We start from the raw sequence: 25093 nt of genomic DNA, 5'->3' as shown, positions 1-25093 counted from the left end.
AATTGTTCTTTGGAAATGTTGGCAATAACAGAGATTGTGACTCCAAATTCTCATTCGTTCTTGTTCTGAAATTCCAGTCGCCAAGTGTGAATACTTCAATGCTGGAGGGAGTGTAAAAGATCGAATCACCTTAAGGATGATAGAGGATGCAGAAAGAGCTGGGACCCTAAAACCAGGAGATACACTCATTGAACCTACATCAGGAAATACAGGTATAAAAAAATGTAAATATGCTTTCAGTGTAAAGTAGGTTTTTGAAAACTGGCCTTAATGTCATAAAAGGTTGCTATTCATTCCACAGCTTGGCATCTTCTAGATATTCTAGGAGTCATAATGTTGGTTGGCAGTTTTGGGAGTTACAGTGCTAACATATCTAAAGAGCCCAAGGCTGAGGAAGCTGATTTAGATCAAATGTAGCAGCACACATATGTACATAGGTACCCATCACACTATTCCCTCTTAGGGAAAGTTAACATGATGGAAGGTGCAGAAAAAAAGTAACAATATTCACTATAACTTTCCATTTATTTCTAACCTTGCAAACCATCCTTGTTTGTGTCCATCACATCCAAACACAGATTCATACACTGCATTTTGTTCTTTGAACTTCTCACCTCTCTTTTTGAGAATGTCGTCAGCTCCATCCAACCATAACTTTCCATGTCTACTATTCTGAACCTGTTCACTTTTCTTTCATATAGTTTGTTTTGCAATTTGATCCTCATTCATTCTTTCTATAAGCCACTAGTTCAATGCATTTTTCTTGTACTGGTTACTTTTTTTGTATTTGGTCCACATTTATTCATCACTCATTCATTCTTAACCTTACACTATTTCTTCTTGCTTTACTGTGGTCAACTTTCATGCTTCTTCTGACATACGTAAAACTCATTTCTGTGTAACAAGGTGATAATAAAACCTGCTTTTACATGCAGCCATTTTTTTGCTTTTTTTGCCAAATATTTCTTGCAACAGGACCCACAACATTCACTACCTTTGTCCCAGCATTTCAATGTCTTAACATTTCTCCACCCATTTTTAAAAACTTTAGTAAACAGTCTTCCAAGGCATTCAACTTCATTCACCTACTTCCTTTTTTGTTATTTATACACAGTATAATTTGCAACCCTTGCCTTCGTTTTTCCCTTCAAACATCTTGGTCTTCAATACATTAATCAAATCCATCTTCCTTTTGCGTTATATAACCTAACATTTATTACAAATCCTTCAAATTCCCAGTTGACAAAAGATCAACTATTTTCAAGAGCTACAGAACATCATTAGTGTGGGAGTCACATGGATTTCTGGGGATATATTATTCCAGAAGGCAGGTGCCATGATAGAAGGCACACGTCCTGGGTCCTGATTGGTGTCATTGTTTGATTGAAGGGACCTGAACCTTAGCAGCTCAGCCTGATCTTAATAGATAAGCAGAAACCATGGGAGATAGGTGATCCCTCAAATAACCTGGCCCTATGCCATGAAGGGCTTTATAGGTGATAAGCAGCACCTTGTATTGCACCCGGAAGCTTACACCATAGTTTGTGGAGCAATGATATTACATGGGTATATCAAGGCATGCCTAATACCGCCCACACTGCTGCATTCTGGAACAGCTGTAGCTTCTATATGTCTTCTAGGGGAGCCCCAAGTGGAACACATTGCAATAATCTAATTGAAAGGTGACTAGGGCATGAGTGACTGCCTGAAAGGCATTCCTGCAACTGGTACACCACAGCTGCTACATGCTCTTTGGGCGGGAGCTGTGAGTCTAAGATGATTCCTAATACAAGTGTTTAGTATGTCACAAATGCAGTCAAAGATCAGTTTTACCCAAAGCATGTTCATGCTGTTTTATCTAAGCTAGAATCTTCAAATTAGATACTACCTTACAAGTCAACATACTGTTGTCTGCATTCTACCAACTAGGAGGTATTTACAGTATACTCAGGCTACAAATATAGCAGCTATTTTTATAAATGCTTTGAAGTACATGACAAAGAAACTACAGATTGCAGGAAAGTTATTTCTCGTAGTAAGAAAGTAAGTTGTTTATTTCACCTCTTGCACTATCTACTGTTAAATCTTTAAATGTTGCCTCCTCATCACCCATTCCCTGCAAAATTGAAGTACAGCTACATCAAGTCATAAGATGAGCTTAACATTTGCACATTTTTTCTTACACACAAACACAAATTAGCTATACTGTGTTTTCAATCCTGCAGGAAACTCAATCAATCTTCTTCTTTATCCTTTTTATTTTAGCATATATGGGAAAGACAGCTGAAGAACAGATGCCATATCCGTTTAGAAAACTCAGTGTAGATATAAATGCTACCCTGGGCAGAAATGAATCTGCTTTATCCTGTGATGTTACTCATTTTATCTAAATCTTCAATGGAATATGTAGGAACATTCATTCTTTCCCATTTTTTAAAGTGAAAATCAGAGCTACTGCATTTAGAAAATGGAAGCAAGAATGAAAATTTGTAGGTCCAATTAACTTGCAGCTACAGTTCCTGCTTGCTTCAGTTCTTACACTTTTCCTCACCAGGAATTGGACTGGCTCTTGTAGCTGCAGTGAAGGGTTATCGCTGTGTCATTGTCATGCCAGAGAAAATGAGTATGGAAAAGGTAAGAATCTTGAACAGCTCTGAAGAAACAATACAATCATAGTCTAATAATTTTTCACTTCTTCACTTTCCATCCACTAGCACAAAGCCTGTCTCCTGGGCAACTGAGTTCATGAGGTGGGGATAATCTGTTAACCTCACAGAACTAGAACTTCCATCGTTCTTCTTGTGGGAAAACTACAGCAGTTACATCAGAGCAACTAATTTCCTTTATTTCCATTGGAGGGGTGGTGGTGAAGGGGCTTTGGTGGTTCCAGGATCTGTTGTAGCTCAAGGAAGTTAACTCTTGACTGGTTGATGACCTTTGCCCTGGAAATGAGCATAGATTGCGTTCTGGTGTTCCCTGCATGTTTTCAGAATTCCAAAGGCATCAGAAGTGAAGGTCACAGGTTGGCTTCAGACTGCTTTGTCAGAGATTGGGGAATGGAAATAATGTGGTGTGGAAATACCTATTAGTTGGGGATCATTTGTATAGCTGATAAGAATCCATCAATGAATGACTAGAAGTAAGTAATGGCTTGCTAGTAATTATGGGGTTTGTCTTAACATGTAAGAAGGGTACCTGATTAGAAACAGTGGCAACAAACTATAAGGCAAGAATTTTAGTAATGTGCTTAGTTTTGTTCCAACTTTTGTGAAAGAAGCATTGTCAACTTAGCTGTGCATGTGCATGGCATATAAATCAGGACCGGGCAACCTTTTGTGCCCCTCAGAGCTCATCAAATTTGCACCATCAGCAGCATAATGTGCGTGCTTAGTTTCTCCCTTTATTTCAGTCATGGAAGCAAAGCTGTGTACACATTCCTTGGTGTGGGCAGGTCTGACCTGTATACACAAGGTCATGAATTGGGATATGTTTAGGACTCTGGACCCAAGCAACGGTCTTCCTATACACGCTTCCCTGGAGAATTGATGGGGTAAATATAATGAGTTTTAGCTCAGCCCAAATAGGCCAATAAGACAGCCTAAATTTAGATTTCCTGGCTTTTAATGGCCATAGCTAAGCCAGTAGTGTTATTCAGTGATACAGTCTGTTCCATTTGTTTTTAATTTGTTTTTAATTTTTTTTTCCTGAGCCACTTAGAGTCAGTTGGATTTGGATGGCATCAAAATTGAATAAATTTATATAAATTATTGATATATTTATCTCAATGCATATGAAATAATACAGTACAGAAAATTAGTTTCATTTCTGGTTTCTTCTTCTTCCTTCTAGGTAGATATTCTGAGAGCACTTGGGGCTGAAATTATAAGAACTCCCTGCACCAAGTATGATGCTCCAGAATCGAATGTTCGCGTTGCTTGGAAACTGAAAAATGAAATTCCAAACTCACATATTTTGGATCAGGTATAGATTTCTCCTTCTGGTTTAGATTGGATTAATGCAGTCTGAGTTATTTTCCATCCAGTTGCTTTACTTAACCTGGAATGCAAAACTATCTGTGTGGTATTAAACGGAGGAATGCTAATCTTCTCCAGAGGTCTTATGAAAGGAGGCAAGATGGAGCATAAGAGATTCTGAGCTGACAAAGAGGATTTCTGCTAGCAGAGTGGCATAACCTCCTTAGTGAATCCATGGGAAGTCCCATATCTATAGAAGCATAGCATTAGGGCAGGACAGGGATACCCTTGGATTTATTACATCTGCAGTCCATTCACTCCCTCTTAGTGGCCATGAATGGGGTCCTTACAGGTTAGGATTTTCTTTCCTGTTAGAATAGAAAGGAGGGCAAAGAAAAGAGCAAAGCAATCTATTAGGAAAATAAAAGGACAAAACGTAACTAGAGGTGGAGAAAGTCTGCCAGAGTTTTCAAAATGGTGGGCCATCTTTCACTTAATATTTTGAAAATAAAACACTAGCTATTTAATGGTTAAAAGTTCATGCCATAGGTCACACATACAGTAACAGGCAGTGGTTGTACATGCTTCCCCTTGTATCCCTTTCTCTCTATATTTTCAGCTTCCTTGCTCTGCATCAACATACAACAATTAGATGAAAGATAAAAATTACATCTTTTTATTGGCTCTGTTTGTACAACAAACTTCACTGAGTTGTGAGGCTGGAGAGGAAGTGTGTTCTGCAAACTGTCTAACCTTCAGCACCAAACAGACCTGCAGTGGCCTCAAGTTTAAGTACATGAATATGGATTTCCTATTACCTTTTTCATCTGGAAGAAAAAAAAAAGGCAAGATGTGCAGAGGAAAGTGATAATCTTCCTGTCTCCTCTGCAGCATCTGGGTGGGTTAGCATGGCCAACCCACTGATCCTTGCCATGTGCTGCCAACACAGAAAGGTGTATCTGTTGACATGGGTCTTTCAGGCTGTGTGAGCACACCATTCAGAGATATTCTCCATCAAATGACTAGGAAGCAAGGGGTGGGGCAGCATCATCATCGTCATCATCATCATCATCATCATCATCATCATCATCATCATCATCATCACAAAGCTCCTAAAATTTACTAACTGTATATACAGATTAAATGCAAAACCCTGTATTAGGCTTGTTTAATACAAAATGAAAAGAGTTGGAGGAAGTAAAAGAAAAACAAGAAACTCAGGAACCAATTCTTTAAACTGCAACTTTTTTATGATTACCAGTTTCAAAAGAAACCAACAGTTGATAATCTACTCGTAGGTCACCATTGCAGAAAAAGAGGAACCAGATGGCTGCGGGTTTCTTAGCTGAGTTGATAGGGTGGGCCATGCTGCTTTTTTGCCTGCAATCAGGGCTATTTTAGCTATTTTATTACACTTATGTAGAGGACAATAAATATTAAAATGTATCATTATTACCCTAGTTAATACCTGTTGAGCCTTGCTTTGTTGGTCCAGATGAACCATTTTCCAGACTGTTTTCAAAGACAACATTGCATGTAACACATTGTAGCATTTTGCACAGTATTTTATTAGAGTCTGGGTAACCATTCAACATACTTTCAGTAGCAGGTAAACAATGCTTTAAAATAAAGCTTTATTTATTTATAAAGGAAGGACACTTGTGTAACAGCAATGCTTCTCTGTTCATTATGATAGTTTTAGAAGTATCTAGCTTGATACACACGCATACTCACACACACTCTAAACATTTGATTTCACTAATTTGACTACCAGATGTATATCTTTTGTTTCTGTTTCTTTTCCACAATAGTATCGAAATCCAAGTAATCCATTGGCACACTATGATACCACAGCTGAAGAGATCTTGGAGCAATGTGATGGTATTATTAATAATCATTTTATCAATATAATGTGGACATTTCTTCTTCCTTTAAATAAAAAGAAAACATATGCTACTCAATTTACTTTATTAGAAATCTTGATTGTGAGTTATCATTTCTCACTATTGATTTGCTTCTATCAGTATTTCAGTTGTGTGTGAATTTGACAACCATTAGGTACAAACTACAGTTTTATGATTATTGCAATGAAATATATGAGGGATAAAATTCCATATGTGCATCTGTACTTGCAAATCCATTAGCATCTTACTCTGCTTGTTTGTTTGAAGCCCACACTATTCCAAGTAATAATTAAATAATTGTTAAGTAATTATTCCTGGAGTAAATAAATAATAAAATACCAGCCCTCCTCTAGTAAACATGCACAGTTAAAAAGAAGCTGTTCCCAAAATTTATTAAGAATCACTGTACTGACACTGTGTGAAACGTCAGAACATTCTGACCACTGTAGAAGATTTACCTGTAAGGCAGCTAAAAATATAAAGACACCTTCAAGTTGAGTTGACTTCTGATAACTACATGGACATGTCCATATATTGTTATCTTTGGCAATAATATGAAAGTGGGCTCCCGTTGCATTCTTCTGGGATGTTAGTTTGTTGTTCTTGTTTACTTCCCAGCCTGGCTTACAGTCCTGGGATTTCTGGTGATCTCTCATCTGAGTATTAACCAGATACTGTCATACTTAGCTTTTCAAGATCAGCAAAATTCAGCCAAGTGCTGCTACCTGCTGGATATGAAAGGCAGATGCATGTCAGTACAACATAGATGTAAGGACAATATCAGAAAATTGCAGTAAATCACATATAGCCAATAGTGGTTAAATCTTTGAAATTATATATTAGCATGAACATTCCTCTTGCAATATAGCTACATGCTTTTTGTTTAGGTCTGATTGTTTTATTTAATTTCTCTTAAATACAGGCAAAATTGATATGTTTGTGGCTGGAGCTGGCACAGGTGGTACTATCACTGGTGTTGCCAGAAAGTTGAAGGAGAAGTGCCCTGCATGCAAAGTACGTGGGTCTGGCTTGGCTATTTGGGCCTGGATCAGCTATTTGGACCTTTGGGAATGTTTTTCATACCATCAGGCCCCACCTGGGCCTTGGGAGCTGCTGCCATTTTGAAGCACTTGTGTTGCATTGTTCTGGGTACTGCAGGGAATGACAATAGTGGTTAGCTCCCCAAAGGCTGCCGTGTGGGGCATCACTAACATAGGTGGACCATGTCAAGGTGTTTGGGCCTTAGAAGCTGCTCAGTGATGCTAAGTGATGCTGTTGGCACTATGAACCAAGCATCAGTTATAGAGCTGGTTGGTAGAGGTGCCCAAATGTGTTTTGTCTTATGTTAACAAGAGAAGTAAAATATATGACCTTTATGAATATTGTTGTGATCTGCTCTGTTATATCAAGTTTTCATTCCTTTACACAGTATAATGGTGTTTTAATTAATGGGAATGACAAACTTCTGAAAACGTTTTTGAAATCAAAGGTCTAATTTCCCCATGGGAGAACTTGCAAAGTGGGGCTTAAAGTGAGCATGTCTTTTTCACCTTCATCTCTTTATTCTTTTTCACAAACATCTCACAGTGCCCTCTGTCCATCCATGCAGACATACATACACATAAGCACAGGTATTATCTCTTTCTCATACACACAACCTAATTGTTCATGCACTTCATTTTACCCTGCCTCTCCTCCATTCTTTTGGACTCCCTATTTCCTGTGCCTCTTATTGTTTTCCTTAATCCCCATAGAGAGAGGGCTACAGTTCAGAGAAGCAACGGAAAGAGAAGCCTAACTATGGCTAACTGATCTTCTATGGGATGGCATGGCTACAGTATCTTTCTGAAGGATGTCTAGTCTATCAGATTCATGAACAAACTTTTAAGCTTGCATCTGGACCTGCTTCTCCTTGAGTCTACTTCCATTGCTTCTCCTGACTGTAACTGCTGCCTCCATAGGGATTAAGGGACCATACAATAAGGTTGAGGACTGCAGATTGCCAGGTGAATGTTGTAGGAACTCCTTGTTTCACTAAAAGGCAGAGGCATTCATAAAGTCAAAATGGAGGCATGACCCAGGCAATCAAAGTCCTGTCCCTTTTTATGTAAGTGCAACGCGAGCCAGGCAGATTGAAAGGCAGCAGGGCTTTGATCATGGTTGTGTCTGCCAGTTTGATGCTGGTTACTCTCCCTTGTCCCCAGATGCAGGTGCTATAACAGTATGGCTTTCCTATGACTTTATTGTTATTTTACATGTGTAAATAAGCAGATTATCATAAAGGCTCCAGAAGACTCCAGTGATTTGCGACCAACAACAGTTATTTCTGTAAAAGCTCCCCTAACTTTCCACCACTTCTTCCTTATTTATAGAAAATAATTGACTGAAGAAATGAATGGGATTAATTAGCTTATCTTCCTTCACAGATTGTTGGAGTAGATCCCGAAGGCTCCATTGTTGCTTTGCCCAGCTCATTAAATGCAGTGTCAGCCGAGGATACAACAATGGAAGTGGAAGGAATTGGTCATGACTTTATCCCAACTGTCCTTGATAGATCTGTAAGTCCCAGTGTGACAAAAGTCAGCAGACCTATATAAGGAATGAAGCATGTGATGCTAAGGATAAGCAGCTTCAGAATCCACATAGGATTCATTTAAAATTATTTGCTGATTCTGATATATCTATATATTTATTTATTTTATTTATTTATATATCTCATTTACATAGCCACCCATCTCACACAAAACAACTCTGGATAGCATACAACAATTAATTATACATTATAATATATATCTATACAGGGTAGATCTATAGATCTATAGATCTATACACACACACACACACACACACCCTCCCTTTTTGTTTAGCAACCGAATTCTGTTCCAATGACCATGTCATTAAGCAAAATGGTCACTAAGAGAATATGTGACTGAGATGCTGTGAAGATCACTGGTTATTTATTTATTTAATTATTAAATTTATATGCTGCCCATCTCCTCCAGAGGTTGCTGCTGTCTCATTCAGATAAAGTTCTCTTGGACAGCTATGCCAACATTACCCTCACTCCAGTGTGTGTTGTTGTCAGGCATATGGAATTTGGTCATAAATGCATGCATTGCTCAGAAAATGAATTTTTTATTACCATTTATTATTCCCGTATTTGCGAGTGGTTGCTAACTGAGGTAGTCGCTAAACAAATGGGGGTGTATATTCATTCATTCATTCATTCATTCATTCATTCATTCATTCATTCATTCATTCTTTTGGAAGCTACTAATTCAACCACAGCATATACATATTAATGAAATGAATATACAAAGTACATTATATTCCTTGCTTTTATTAGAAAAAAATTGAAACATGTATATATTAAGAAAAAAGCTATATAAAATGACTTCCATATAGCACTCAGATGGGCAATTAAAAAAAATTATAAATATGTGGAAGTGAAGTAAAATAAACATAAGATTGACCCCAGCCCAGGGGAGGGCCTCCTTTTGCACAAGAAGCATATGTTTGATTTTTGCCCATGCAGCGCTCTCATCCTGTCATCCCAAGAGATTCCCAGCACCAGCTACATAGGGAGAGTCAAGGAATTATGATCCAGAACCTAAGCCAGATGAAAACCTCATGTCAGCTATAACCAATACAATTGTACTAAACATTTCTCACTTTCTGGAACATGCTGTCAATTGTCTTATTATTATGTAACGCTCTATGCTGCATTTGTTGCTAAAGTGGGTGAAAAAGTTTTGTCCATCATTACTCCAAATTGCTGAAATCCATAATTTTACCGTTTGTATGTTTGGCAGGTAATAGATCAATGGTGCAAAAGCAATGATGAAGAATCCTTCCTTATGGCTCGTAGATTAATTAGAGAGGAAGGTTTGCTTTGTGGTAAGTATTGCACAATGATAAACATAACAAAAAAATTACTTAGCTCCTAAGCATGAAAGTAAATCAAGATTAAACAATGTAAAGACCACAAAGTTCTTATATTGATGGAATAACTATATAGCTGTTAATTGTGTATTTACTCAGGGGGAAAAGACAACTCAGAGCAGACAGTCTTGGACATGTCCAGGCCCTGAGTCATGTAGGGTTTTATAGGTGACAACCCATACTTTGGACTGCATCTGGAAGCTAATTGGCAGGCAACATACCTCCCATAATAGTGATGATGTGAGCAAAATTAATGTGTCCATAACCTCCCCAGCTACTGCAAGTTGTACCAGTGGAAACATCTGAATAGTTACAGTCAGGCCATGTAGAGCAATTTGCAAAAGTCCAGCCATGAGGCGACAAAGGCATGAGTGACGTGAGCAAAGTCTCCTTTTTAGAAATGGCTGCAAATGGCACGCAAGATGTATTTGTGCAAAGTTCCTCTTGAAACCATAGACCTTACTTCACTTGACAGAACAGTCTTCTATATTGGATGCTTTCCAGCTGAGGGAGCCTGTCCTCTAGCTGTGTTCTAGAGAGAAATAATTTAGCCATTACATTAAAAAGGTGTGAATAATGGCAAGGATAACTCCTTCACTTATAGTAATGGTCACCATTTTTACAAACTTTTGATCAAAGTACCTACTAGATACATAAACTTATTCAGGGAAGTTTTTAAACGGAATTGCATCCAGTCCAGAACTGAGTCCCACAACATTAGGATATGAACAATTCTGCTTATTCACAATGCATGGGCAGGAAGAAGATTCAGGATCTCCAAATCTCCATTGCTGGATTCTTAGATCAATATAGGAATATCATGTCAGAATAGAAAAAGTCCTTGCTCAATGCAGTACCACCCATTCATGTGCCTTTTTGCTGTTAAAATGTGTTTCTGTCAACCCCCAGTTAAACAGACAAGGCTGCATTTGTGGAGTTCACTCTACTGACGTGAAATCAGGCTTGGTTTTGCAAGATTCTAAAGGCTTCAAAAGAAATATGTTTGATTTGTTGCAATACTGCAAGCCCTACAAGGAATAAGCATCAAGACCTAATGTTTTTCTGGAAGACCTTTACAAGGCCCACATTCACATTCCTTTATTCACCTTCATGTTCAGTGTTCTACTATAACTTTTCACTGTTTTCTGGTTTGTTGAGTAATGTGTGTGTCATCTGGCTTGTATAATAGGAGGCAGTGCAGGCAGTGCAATGTCTGTGGCTGTGAAAGCTGCCAAACAGCTAAAAGAAGGTCAGCGCTGTGTTGTCCTCTTACCTGACTCTGTGAGGAACTACATGTAAGAGAATGTCTTGTTTCATTTCTTTATAACACATTCAACTGAATGTGAAAGGGAACACCCATGTTGGTTAAACTGCCTTTAGAGTTCCTAAAGATCCTTCCCTTGCTGAATTCCACTCTCTTCCAGAAACCTCAGACTTCAGAGAAAGAGGTCTGGTCCTTTCCTTCATCTCTTCAAATTGCCCCTTTCTCTTTGCACAGAGAGGTATGAAGAGATCTAAGTGCACAAGGCAGGATTTGGATTTCCTGGGAGAGAAAGAGACCTCTGCTTGGCCTTAAGGAGAGGACTTGCAAGCTGCTTTCTACCTGCAGGCCAAACATTCACCTTAATTTTAGGGAGAGCTTATAGAAAGGTGGGACAGTTTTATTAGCAGCTGTTTGTGATTATAAAATATGAAAGAAGCCACTGATACCAAGGTTTCTATACCATCAATAGGTAATCGATAGATTTATAGCTCTAGTGAGCTACTGGATTTATTGGTAGATCTCTAGGATTTGCAGTAAGGTTTTCTAATTCCTAATAATATTAATAATAGCAAATGTACACAAAGTTTTGTATTAAAACATATTATTTATAGTAGTTCAGATGTTGATTTGTAACTGTAGCAATGATGTCTCAGTAATTGTGATGGAATGGTTTGATGAAGGCCACGCTCGGGGAGATAAGCATTTCCTTAGCCCCCAACAGGAGTGTGGGAAGGTTAAGAAGATGAGACTGGCACCACCCTAAGGAATTCGCAGTGTTTTGGCTTGCTGGCTTGGGAAGTTTAGATTCAGTCTGGAGAGAGTGATGTCAGGTTCAGCCCAAAGAACTCCACGAGACAGTACAGATACAGTTCTGTTGCATTTATTTGCTTCCACCTCAAAGACAGAAATCTCTCCAGACTGAATCTAAACTTCCCAAGCCAGCAAGCCAAAACACTGTGAATTCCTTAGGGTGGTGCCAGTCTCATCTTCTTAACCTTCCCACACTCCTGTTGGGGGCTAAGGAAATGCTTATCTCCCCGAGCGTGGCCTTCATCAAACCATTCCATCACAGTAATGGAGCAAAGGAGATATTTGACTCCATTCCTTTTCCTTCCTAAATACTGTTTGCAGCTGAGTTGTATTAAACAAAACCAACACAAAACACTGTGTTGGCTAGAGCAGGAAAACAAACAGTGTTTGCCCAAGTCAAAATGCATTGAATCCAGAAGTACCCTCTTGCTAGGAGTGAAAATAAAATAATAAATAAAACAAGTAACTCTGTACTGCCTTTTCATGACATCCCAAATTAGCTGCCTGTTACAGTTGCCTAACAATAAGACCAGCTTTTATTTTATACAACTTTTTAGCTTTACCACCAACTTCTTAATAAATCATTCCGCAGTTGCCTCCAAAAATGCAAAATGTATTCTATCTAGTTCCCCCCCACAACAATAGCTAATTTACTGAACAAAACCTAATTTTAAAGCTTATTGTAGCTTAAAGATTTAAAAACGTAATTAAATAGATTTGTTCAGTAATGAATGCAGCAGCAGCAAGAAAGGATCAAAACAGGCAAGATGGCAGATGTGGCGTTGCAATGTAAGCCTTGTCCCTTTTGTGGCAGTGCTGATATAACACACATGTACGAAAGGAGCAGGGCTTGGATTGTGATGCCAGGTTCCTGTTTGGACCCCCTGAATGAAGAGACGTCAAGGTTTAACACAATGTCTTCATTCTTTCTTCATTATCTCCAGGTCTAAGTTTTTGAATGACAAATGGATGGTCCAGAATGGATTTCTAAAAGATGAAGTTCAGGAACATTATCCTTGGTACGTTCAAAGTACTTCACCTGTTTCCCCACCACCATCACCCAGTATAAGGCTACGTCAAATGGTGGCTTTTATTCACAGCAAAGTGCAATTCCAATTGCTCTATCTTTCGGTGCTCGTTCTGTTCCAGTGAGGAGATGGCATGTACCAACAGAATGACACCATTAGATATAATCCTTAGAGAAACATTAAACTGAAAAGGAAGAAATCAACTAATGAGTCGTCAGGATGCATTCTCTACCCACTCACATGCAGGGCATAGATTCATGGATTAAGTTATGGAGAGGAGATTCCAACGGAATGTTATTAAAAAAACAACAACAACCTCTGTGTTGAAACCAGTTAACCAGAGAGGTGCTGAGAACCCTTTCATGGGATGTGTTTAAGGAGAGGCTAGACAGCAGCATGTCAAATATACTTTAATTTGGATTCTTGCAGAGCAGAAGATTGGATTTGATGGCTTAAATGTCCCCTTCCAAATTTCTTTTGGTACCTGCATTGCTTTTAAAAACGAGAATCAGTTAAATCCAGCTAATTTGTGAGGACTTCTTCCAGTTTGGGCATTATTTATGAAATTTGTTGCCCTTATTTAGGAGTGGTGGCATCCAGGCTGCCATGATAGTTGTGATCTTTTCCTATTTGCATTGCAATTGCCTTGTATACCTATACTAAACTATGTGGGTTTGTATGTGTGTATATGTGTTTTAAATACAAATAGTTACACTGATGAATGTTTTATATTATAAAATCTTATATTACTTCTTATAGAGAGGCACAATTTGGAAGAAAATCATAGGAATTATCTCTAAAGGAACTTGTGTACCAAGGACAAATTTTTATTTCCTTTTAAAATTAATTAAATAAATCCCATACAAAGGTCAGTTTACCCTCTATCTCAGTCTTCTTTCATTTAAACTGTGTATATAGAACAATATTTAAGGAAGAACAGAACAGATTCTGACTGCAGAGGAGTCACAATATATGCTACTCTTTTTTGTCTGATAGGTGGTGGAATATTAAAGTGCAGAAGCTGAACCTTTCTCCCCCTCTGATTCTTCTCCCAGACGTGAACTGTCAAAAAGCAGTTGCAATCCTACAAGAAAAGTCATGCAATCAAGCACCAGTTGTTGCAGAATCAGGGTAACTTTCTTTTTAGCTTGGACATGGGCAACTTTTTGGGGGAGGGGTGACCCTTTATTTTTCCAAGGGCCCATTTCCAAGGGCAAAATAATCATTAAATCTTGAAGAAGCTCAGTGTATTCATTTAACAACTTTTAGGGGAAGCAAAAACAAAAAGGCACTCCAAATGCCAATAGCACAATGTTGTGGGCTGGGGGGCTGGGGGCTATTAGTTATCCACCTCTGTCTTAGACAAATTGTGGTCTTGTTTCAGCAGTCACTTATCTTCAAGATAATTCTTCTGACTTTATGATTGTAGAATCATCTATAATTCCCTTAATTAAGAGGATCCTTAAATAGATACTTAGAACAGTAAACTCATTAGGGACTCAGTCCCTGCATATGAAGGATTTGGTAAGACTCCACTTTGTCACTTCCAAACAAAACAAAATAAAACAAAAGGAGCAAAAAATGCCCTTCTGGCAAATCAGTTTTGCATGCACCTCTCCTACCCCCATTCAGTGCTCCATTGATGCAAGTGCCGTATCTTTGGTGGACAAGATTTGCTACTAAGGGTTACATTTGAATATTTAAATGTCTAGAAAATAGGAAAGGAGGAAGGACACTCCCCCTCCCACCTGGATCACACAGTGTGAAAAAATGACATGGACCTTTTCTTCACCTTTCTTGAATCACTTGATGCCATATTAGAAAAAGATGGAAGAATATTTTATTAGCTGCTATGGTCATTGATTCATTTCAAATGAACTAACATTGAAACAGAAAGTGCTCAGAGATTTCATATGCTACAGCAGGTTACCAGATCTTTTCCCTGTTTCTGTCATGTATTTATGCTTTTGTCCAGAGTGTGTGAGTATAGGTTATACCTGTTTTCCACAAACAATCCAGAGAATGTGTATTAGCAAATAATTTGATAAGCACATGTTAAACAAGATAGATAGATAGATAGATAGATAGATAGATAGATAGATAGATAGATAGATAGATAATCTCCCCCATGTTAACCAAAGCATCTTTAAATTAAATCCCATTTCTAAAACTGAGAAAAGCATCTTTTCTGCCAGTCCTAATCTATTGTATCAGTCAGTAGTAAGATTAGTTTAGGAAATGTACATGTTTTCTGACTAATATGTCCATTAAATCTAAATAAGATCATAGCATTTGCAAGAATGATGAAGTATTTTGTCTTTTTCCCCTCAACATTTTGTCTATGCTCTCTCTCTCTTTCTCTATCTCTCTCTATGTGTGAATGTAAAAAAAATGGTGTTTTCTTGAAGCCTCATCCTGGGAATGGTAACTATTACCAACATCCTCTCCTCGATCCTGGCAGGAAATGCTCAGTTCTCAGACCCAGTGATTAAAGTCACTTATCAACAATTTTCAAAGGTATTTATCTTTACCCTTGTTGAAAGATTCACAAAACGGCATCCATATATATGTCTAATGAACAGGACAAGGAGGAAGCAGAAATTATGGATACAATTTGAGGGCCAAGGGGGTTACACATGAGAGAAAGAGTCTTACTCATAGGTAATGTAATGTATCACTAATTCCTTGCAAAAATGGATCCAGATTGTGGCCCTCATCTTGTGTTCATGGTGCCTTGCTTACCAAATACATTAACCTCAGGATTTGGATGCCAGTATTGTCAGGTTGGTGACTGATCAGGGTCTGATGAATACCATGGCTAGTATATCCCAATAGTCCATTAACTAAAGAAAGGGACATGAACTCACCTTTCTCACACCCTCAAGCTACACCTCTGGTTGTACACTGCAGCAGGTCACCTGACCTCACCATTTCTAAAACAGGCGATGATGCAGGGTTCTTTTATCTGTAGTTGCTAAATCCTGTTAGTTTACAGAAAAATGTTTTTTGTGATCAAGTGTCATGTAACTAAGAGTGAACAATAGGATCACAAAATGCCAGTGTAAATTGCACGTGAGGCAAGGCCAAGAGGAAAGGAAGGGGGGGAAGCGTTCGTTAAGTGCATATCCCACCTATTGCATACAGAAACTTTTCACATATTAGTAGGAAGACAGAGATAGAGATTCTGTCTTGAGATTTCTCACAAAGTGTGTTCTCTGGATGTGAAAAAGAGTTTCATGCATGTTATTCCTTTACTTGATGGACTTTTAGGTTGCTTCATACTGACATGCAAGGATTGTGAACACACAGTACACACATTTTAAAAGATGCTTTTATTAATTGAATATATATTAAAAAAACAGAAAAATACATAAAGTTATGAAGAAAGGAAAAAAAAAACCCTAAAGTATAAGCCTAGTTGAGCAAGCATGTACAAACCTAGTTGAGGTACATGGGCTTCGGGATACAGAGAACACAGTTAAGAGCAGGTAGGATATAAATTAGATTTCAAGGCAGGATCTTTCCTTGGTTTTGAGAGTTTCATCACCAGAGCTTCATATAAGTTGGGTCCTCCATGCCATTATCCTATTTCCCTCCTTTCTCAGGAAAACTAGGGGTGGGTAGGTATCATTCAAAGGGAGTAGTCTTTGACCAAATAAAGGTGGTAGTGATAGGTGTTGCTACTGCTGCTGCAAAATGACTTCAAATAAGCACAGATTCTCCATGTAAGATCTAGCTTATAACAGGGCAATATGTGGGAGGAATTCTGAATGGCGAGCTTGATCTTGGGCTGCTGGTAACCATTTGAATCACTTCATTATTTGGGATCCACAGATTAATCTGGATGACACCCTGGGAAAACTTTCACGTATCCTGGAAAATGAACACTTTGCTGTTATAGTGCATGAACTGGAGCAATGTAAGTACCAATAGCAATCATTATTAAAAATAGTCCCATGAACAAGGCTCATCTTTTCTAAAATCTTCCATCTCTTGATTTTAGGAGGTATTCAAATTAAAGCTAGCTATCAAATAAGGCAAGCTGAGATTCTTACCTTGGATAAAGAATTAAGCGGGCTGGAAGATCGGCCTCTCCCACCTGCTTACTGCAAGAACACAGCATGTGGAGATCTCTGGAACAATTGCCAGGTCCAGTGCCTTGCTCTGTGGGATGACCTTTCAGTATGAAGTATTGGTAGGCTCTCTGGAGAGCCCTGCCAAAACTTTCTTGCCACAGTAATAACATGAACAGAACAGGATGCCTGCTGGGCCCCACAGGGCAATTCCTCAGAGCAAGGAATGATGGTTGAGGTAGACACAGATATATCTGAACTGCTTTTGCACCACTCATAAGAAAGAATATCTATTGAGGGAATATCTTGGCAGAGGTCCTGAAGGGAGTTCATAGGGCATTGAGAATTTTCACTCAGTATTCTGGGTTCATTCTCACAATGCCCTCACTGGAGCATAACCATATCCCAGTAACCATTTTTATATGGTATGTCTTTATGATGTTGACTTTGTCTCATCCCCAGGCCATATCTGAGGCAGCTTAAGGTTGTCTTTAGCTCTTCCATTTTTGAATCATTTTCTCTCTTCTCCTGACACAGTTGGGCTATGCATATGATCTAGCATGCTTCACTGATAGTGTGGCGAACAATACAGCCAAGTATGGGATCTTCCTGGTATCGACCGGCCCTTTTAGGCTACTCCAGGCATGCACCCTTCAAGCATGCACCCAGATGCAGGAACTGTCCTCCATGGCTATTTTGGTTTGGATTGCAAGAGAAATCAGACCCCTGGCTTTCATTAGAACCTCTGCCTATTGACCAGTGCTTTCTGAAATGCCTGTCTGGTCTTATGTGGAGCTCTTTATGTACACAGGTTTAATGTTTTTTTGGGGGGGGGGCGGTCATCTGGATTTTCATAGCCTAGGTATATAACCCTACCATAATCACTGTAATGGTCGCCTTAACAACAAAGTCTGTCTCTAATAATCAATGATCTGGGATGAAGGAAGAAACTGGGCCTTCCATTCCAAATCTTTTGTGTTCCTTGGTGCACAAAAAGGCATGACTGGCTCCAGGCTTCTGTCCCCATCTGGCAGGAAAGGGTGAGGCCTGACAGACTACTTGCAATCAGTGAGACAAGTTCGTCTGCATCTGCTATGTTTTAAGATTGAAGTCAGTCTTGAATTAAACAAGATACTATTGGATGCTTTCTTTCATTCTAATTTGGAAATATACTCCTCTTTCTTTTCTGTCTGCTTCCAGACAATGCCGATGGCACCTCCTTCATGAAACAGATGGTATTTGGTATGGCCACAGCTGTTGAACTACTCAACTTTATCACCCCAAAGAACCAAGCCCAGGGTCTAAATGCATCATCCAAATCTGCTTATGAAAGGACTTTTCCAGAACTGGGAAAAAAATAACCGAAGATGTTTAACTTATGGTTTACAATACCGCAGGGCTGTCTGCAGAGTGTGGTTTAAAAAGTCAAGATGGTGGCTGTGATGGGGTGACACACATAAAGACCAAGAGGAGCTTCAATCACACCAACACGGCTGCCATCTTGGGTTTTTTGACCATACCTGCAGACATCCTTGCAATATGGGATGTTTTCTATATGAATGTGCCTAGTAATTCTTGGAGTACTTGATGTCATTCTAAATAACCATTTTGGCAATAATCTGAGATTAGGATGATCTGAGAATAGTTTTTAAGAAGCTGGTATTCTGTGACATTTTCAAAATAAGATTCTTGGAGATAAGATAGTAGGAAATGAATTCTCCAAGGAGGTCTTGCTGCCCTGATTTCTTTTGACATTTTCTTTTGTATGTTAATTTTGATTGATAAATGCATTTTAAAATCTGCTGGCAGAAGAATAAAGTAAAAGTACCCAAATTACTAACAGAACATACCAAACATTCTTTATAAAGGGGGCCTGAAGTGACATGGTTCTGCTGGCAGTAGGATGAACATGTGTGAGATATTTGGCCCCAGAGAAAAAAATCTTACCTATATGGGTGACTACAGGTTGTACCTGTTACAATTGATCAGTGCAAATTTAATCTCCCAAATATTTCAGTAAGAAAGGTTCCTAGGCTGAGGAAACTATATACATGTCCATTTCCTCTTGATTTCAGTGGGCTGTCAGAACTACAACTGAGAATAAGGTATCAGGAAGTTTGAGACCCTTTTTACAGAGTCAAGTTATAAAGACTTCTGCCATTAACTTCTCCATTTAAATACTTTCACTGAAATCTCTGGAAACAAATCATTGCATGCAGGACAGTGCAAGCCTAATTAACTCTACATAATTTTATGAAAAGAGAGGATAGAAGGAGAAAAAGAGAGAGCCTTGCCTGAAATAACACAGAAGACAGGTAGAAAATATATTACCGCTAATGATAAATGACATGACAATAATTTGTACATTCAGTGAAGTTTCTCCAAATTGATTTCCACTTTTACAGTAGTAGCATTTTTCCAGTTGACTGGTTAGTACTACCTTCAAAATTAAATTCCTGCATAAAGGGAGTGGGGTGGGGGAATTATCTAGATTCAGATATACAGTGAATATTGTATAATCACTGTATGCAAACATCTCTATGAAAATGGATTTTTTTAAAAAGGCAACTTGTTAAAAACATATTGGCTCAAACTCTGGGGGAGTTGTTTAAACTTACCTCATCGGGCTAAGAATTTGATTAATCATCACTATGTGGACAGGTAATATTCCTGATTCCATGATACATATTAGTCATCCCTTCAGAGCGGCCTTTCTCCATTGGGGTTTCACAGACCCCTTGTATTATGTGACAGATTGCTAGGGGTTTTGGGAGAGATCATGACTGAAAAAAAAGAACATTTTTTTTCAATGTTGCACACTGTGCAAGGCGAGCTCTCAATGACATGTCTGTTATTCCCTGGATTTGAATGCATGTTTACTGCAGAAACAATTATAACATGGAGAAATTGACAGAGATTGCTCTGCTCATAATGTTTTGTATATATGATTTGCCCAGCAGTGCCTGTCGGGAATAAGGTCCATTTTTTTCAGTAATGTTTGTGTGATTTGCAACAGAATAAAGAACACATATTAAAATAATGGGAAATCATATTCTTCTTTATGTGAGAGATAACGTAAAGCTAAGATGAGAGGATTTGGGGACAATACTTGTTGTTATTGCTGCTGTTGTAGTTATTAAACTGTCCAAAAAAAAAAAGACAAAACTGCAACAAAATATAATGTCATAATACAAATTAAAAAAGGGTAGAATTTGCAATGTAGTGATGCACATTTAATCATTTCCCGCCCCCCTGTAGATGCCCAGGCCTGGGGCTGAGATGGGTCACTTGATAAAATAGATCAGTCTGATCAAAACTAATATAGACATCCTAAGTAATATTCATTTTCACCACATTTATTTTTCCTCATAATCTCATAGGAAGTGTTATCCATCTATTTATATCAAAACCAATCAATACCAGGTTAAATAGTCTGAAATATTTAAATTAAAAAACACTTATTTTCCTAGGATTAATTATTCCAAGACATTTAAATCAATTAATACAGTAAACAACCCCTATTTCACCCATTTTTCACAAATAAAAACAGTTATTGTTCATTTTCAGTGTACTTTCTTGTTGCAGACTAAAATGAATTGAATTTCAACCTGGATTGAGTTAGGGCAGAACAATTGGCAATTATATCATTTAATAATGACAATTCAATTCAAGGGGCTTGTATTTAAGGCCTACATAGTTTTTTGTTGATGGCCATCTGAATCCAGCCAATTTAATAAATTTAATTAATCTTTCTTATAACATGTTATATAATACATTAATTTTATAATGAGTATTTTTCCCTTGCAGGACAAAATATGGATGAATCAGTTTAATACTACAGAAGTTCTTTAAGAACATAACTGGGAACTCTGCAGAATTATTTATGTTTCTAATCATTTAAGAATTATTTATCTGCATCATACAAAGAGGGCTTCTAAAATAATATTATATGCATATTTTTGCTTTAGCCAAAGCCTGAATAACAAATCAAACTGGACTGCTTTGAAGGTCTTAGAACACTTTTACACTAATGTTTTGCTTCACTTCAATATTGATTTCTAACCTGATTGATCTTATTATGACATCTGTTTCTAGGAGCTGAATTTATTTATATTTAGTAACATTTTGGTTCATTGAAACTGAAGCAAAATTGGTATTTTCCTATGAATCATGGCCAATCTCCAAACCGTTTGGGGCAGTACATCAATCCATTGCAGGAATAATTGCCTCAGGCAGAGCTCCTGGGCTCAAGCTAGACTTTATTCTCCCTCCTCCCTTTCTGTGTATGTGTTTGTGTGAACTTGTTCTTCCAATCCAGACCAAAATCTATTTCCTAAATCTTATTTACTCTTGCTATTGCTTGTCTGTGTCAGTCGTGTTTTGTTAATATATTAGGCAAATCATTTCCATCTCCCCATATCCCATTCTGACTACTGTCATATTTACGTTCAGCGTTTGTAGGTCCAGGTCTCTGTGAATAATAATATTGCTCCAACTCTGCATTACACACCATTATGTTACAGAGATACATATCCAGAGGTAGTCATATGCATATGGAACACTCCACCTGAGAGGAGAACCATGTGTTGGTAATTTCTGAGAGTAGAAAATGGCATGGCAAAATTCATTTTCTGGTACCCAAAATAAATTTTAAGGTTGCTTGCACAAAACTCTTACATCATATTGCATGAAAACTGATCAAGCTTCATCCATTCACAAGGTATGATTATGCTTATATTTTTTTTCTAATTCTAAAAGAGGAAAAAATATATTGTAGATACTTGTTGACTTTCCCATTATTGTCAATAGGATGCTGTTTGAAATTTCAGAAAACTGGAACGAGCTTCCATCTTGGTTTCAAAGTGAAGTAGATTTGATCAAAAACAGTCTGAAGTAGAGCAGCCTCTTTCTGAAACATTTCTTTTTTCACTTTTACATTCTTACTTACATTTCCTGTAACATGGGAGTCATTGCTGAATGTTTCTTGGAAGAAACTGCAAGAACAAGAAACAGCCTACTTCCTGTTGGTCAGCTCCAACAAATGTCAATAAATATCTGTGCATGCCATTACTCACAGCAAAATGTTGTACTATACGTATGAACAATCAAGACTGTTGGTAATTCAAAGTTAATACTGAAGCTTACTAATGAAATTTGAGGACATTGGCAAAGGGAGAGGGAACAAATAATCAACATAATTACTGAAGCAATTTCAGTAATAATTTCAATTATTTTCTAGTGTGCACACATAAAACTCACTGACATCATTTACAGGGTTGCTTCATACAATGGTGGTGATAATATGATAACAGGGTCAACTTTTAAAAAAAATTATAGACTACTGTTTTTTATGCAAGCAAACGTAATAAGTTACACAGATTGTTCATTGTGCATTGTATGAATTGTTATTCCTAGTTCATAATTTAACTGGATATCTTTCTAGGTTGTTTTTTTAAAAATAAACTATAAATTCTGCCCTGTAATAATCAACACAGTATTCAAACATTAATGTTCTCTGACTCTGCTACAGATTTATTAACAAAGTAAGATTGTTGCAGTTAGCACTGAACAACATTGCACCTAAACGGACTGCATAGTCAGACGATATAAGCCATCTTTCCCCCCACACGGTCATGTCACAACTGCAGGGCAACATCCCCAGCCAGTAGAGACAAGAGAGATACTGGGAGTCGTAATTCCAGCACATTTGGAGGATTGTTACATTGAAGAAGTCTGTTAAAAGTGAAAATGTAGGGAAGAAGGGTGCAGTAGTGTTAGACACTTAGGTTTTACTTTAAATTTAATTTGCAAAAAATAGAACAAAGAGCACTATATCCCGTGAAGCTGAATGGTAGAAAGTTGAGATAGTTTAGCAAAATATTCAAAGAATACATGATCAAACTGGAATTTCCTACTATGAAATGTAATGGTGGTTATAAAATTGAACAGCTTTAAAAAAAGAATGGAATAAATCCATGGATGGCAAAACTAGTGGATAATAGTTATGATAATCATATATATCCTCAGTATTAGAAATGGGGGACTCTTAATATCAGTTACAAGTAAGAAGATGCTATTGCCGTTATTATATTCTGTTTGTAAGTTTCCTAGAAACGTCTGGTTGATCGCCATAGTAGAACACTGGACTAAATTGGCTTTTGTTCCATTACAACTCTTATGTCCTTAAATGAAGAAATAAGAATTTGTTATAATTCTGGAATTCAGTTTCTTTTATCCCAGTGGGCTTCAGTGTGGAGTCTAGGTTCAAAGACTTTGCTTAAGATTTACGCTAGACAAAAGGTTTGCTATGTACCTTTTCTTTTTCAATTAGAATTTCTCCTTGGTTTTTAAAGGAGTAGCCGAGACAGATGGCAACTGTGGCACAGGAATGATATTGAGTCTTTCTTTCTATGCGTGCATAGCCAGTGCAAGAAGGAGCAGCTGTTCCAATCTTAAACAAACCATAGGCAAAGAATTAAGAGCCTGTGCCATCAGATTATAATTCAGATCCAGCTTTAACCTCCCCACAGTATTTGTTACAAGAAAAATGAATTCTACAAGGGCAAACCATGGTAAATGTCAAATCAACTGGCCCTACGTTATGAAAGAATCTTAGTACTTCCTCATTCATGCAGCGTTTTGCAATTATTTTCCTTCTAACCACAGTAGGGAAGCAGAAAATAAAGTCCTGGGAGTTTAGCTATTATAATCTAATCTGGTTTAGCAGGTCTGCTTGCATTTTTTTTTTTAACATTAAGAGGCTGTAAATCTTTTCTTATTAGTAATGTTTTGAGTAGAATCCATCCATTGCTGTGATGGCAGAAGGAACTTCTGGCATAATGATGAGTTGTACTGATCAGGGGCATCCATGGAGAGGAAGGTCAAAAATGTCAAAAGAGTGACCATGGCTACACAAGCGAAGCTCTGCCCTTTCTGCACGTGTGCATTGTACAGGCAGGGCTTCAGTTGCATAGCCACAGCTGCCAGCATGTCCATTTTGATCTCAACCCTTGGATGCCCCTAATTTCAAGTCTATTATTCTGTGTTCTCCGGTTCACCGTTGAGTAGGATATTGCTCCTTAAAGCATGACTTGGGAGAAGACAGGGCTAGCATTATAGCAACAGAGGGTAAAATTGGGGTTACCAAACTGTTCCAATAAAGCTGTAAATAACTCATGAATCAAGGCTCCATTGCTTAATAGTTACCTGGCTTTTATTACCATTAATTATTATGAAACTATTATCCATAGTTTCCCAAGTAGATTATACTTTTAGTTCTCTCCATATTTTGAAATTGCAATATTTTGATCAATAGCACCAGAAGGATATCAGAAGTACAGAATTTAAAAGGAGAATCCATTGCTGTGGCTTCTGATAAGTAGTCTGAGAGATTTTTTTTCCATGCAGTAATTCCAAAAATGAAGCAAAGAGATCCATGAATGAAAGTTCATTGTGACCTCACTTGTAGATCCAATGGAAAATAGCTACAATTTCTTATATAGGCACTGTGCCTCCATTTTGCATAGACCCTTAGTATCATGTTGCCATCACACCAAGACAGAACAACCAAAAACTGTATTATTGTAGAGCTGTTCCAGGGCTTGTTTAAAGTCACAATGCTTGACAATTATTTCTAGGTGCCTTGGATTTAAAGGGAAAAGTGTGCTTAGGGGTGCTCGCATAGCACTTGTTGGCAACTCCTGAGAGCAGCTGTATCTTTCCTGCCCTGGGGCAAGACACGTGTGGCTTGGGGAGTTCCCAAGACAAGCTATAGGCATGCCCATGCAAACTCTGGAGCACTTTATCCCCTTCAAATCCAAAGGGCTGCATAGCTCTGTTACTTAGCAGCTGCTGTAAGGAACCTGCATATGCACAAATGTAGGAATTTGGGAAAGGTGGACCTTAGATCATGGATGACCAACATTTTTTTTTTCCTGTTGGTGTCTATATTCCCTTAAGGGTAGTCTGCTAGGGATGAACTAGCGAGCATCCCAGTGAGATTGTTTTCTTTCTCACCCCTCTTCTCTTTTTCTGATATAGTCTTTTTATTTCTCTCAAGCAGCACCATTATAGTTTCTACTCCTTGTCTCTCAAAAAC

The 25093-nt window shown here is 38.0% G+C and overlaps 1 protein-coding gene across 1 annotated transcript in view; it reads left to right on the top strand.

Moving 5' to 3' along the window:
• The window catches only part of LOC103056890 (cystathionine beta-synthase-like), a 33308-nt gene extending 13257 nt beyond the window's left edge, over positions 1-20051 (top strand). Inside the window, exons 5-17 of the mRNA XM_015889229.3 lie at positions 78-212; positions 2555-2634; positions 3850-3981; positions 5786-5855; positions 6801-6892; positions 8305-8436; positions 9691-9775; positions 11010-11115; positions 12839-12913; positions 13919-14053; positions 15331-15439; positions 16757-16841; positions 18196-20051. Of these exons, the coding sequence (XP_015744715.1) occupies positions 78-212; positions 2555-2634; positions 3850-3981; positions 5786-5855; positions 6801-6892; positions 8305-8436; positions 9691-9775; positions 11010-11115; positions 12839-12913; positions 13919-14053; positions 15331-15439; positions 16757-16841; positions 18196-18356 (1397 nt within the window). The 3' untranslated portion in view covers positions 18357-20051. The remainder of the gene's footprint in view (positions 1-77; positions 213-2554; positions 2635-3849; positions 3982-5785; positions 5856-6800; positions 6893-8304; positions 8437-9690; positions 9776-11009; positions 11116-12838; positions 12914-13918; positions 14054-15330; positions 15440-16756; positions 16842-18195) is intronic.
• Positions 20052-25093: the final 5042 nt, after the last annotated feature.

Source organism: Python bivittatus, unplaced genomic scaffold (assembly GCF_059951505.1).
Source record: "Python bivittatus isolate LINGU-HERP-01145 unplaced genomic scaffold, Pbiv_v1 ctg000350_np1212, whole genome shotgun sequence".
Lineage (NCBI taxonomy): Eukaryota > Metazoa > Chordata > Lepidosauria > Squamata > Pythonidae > Python > Python bivittatus.
Note: the sequence above shows the minus strand (reverse complement) of the source record. Positions and strands in the feature narration are given on the sequence as shown.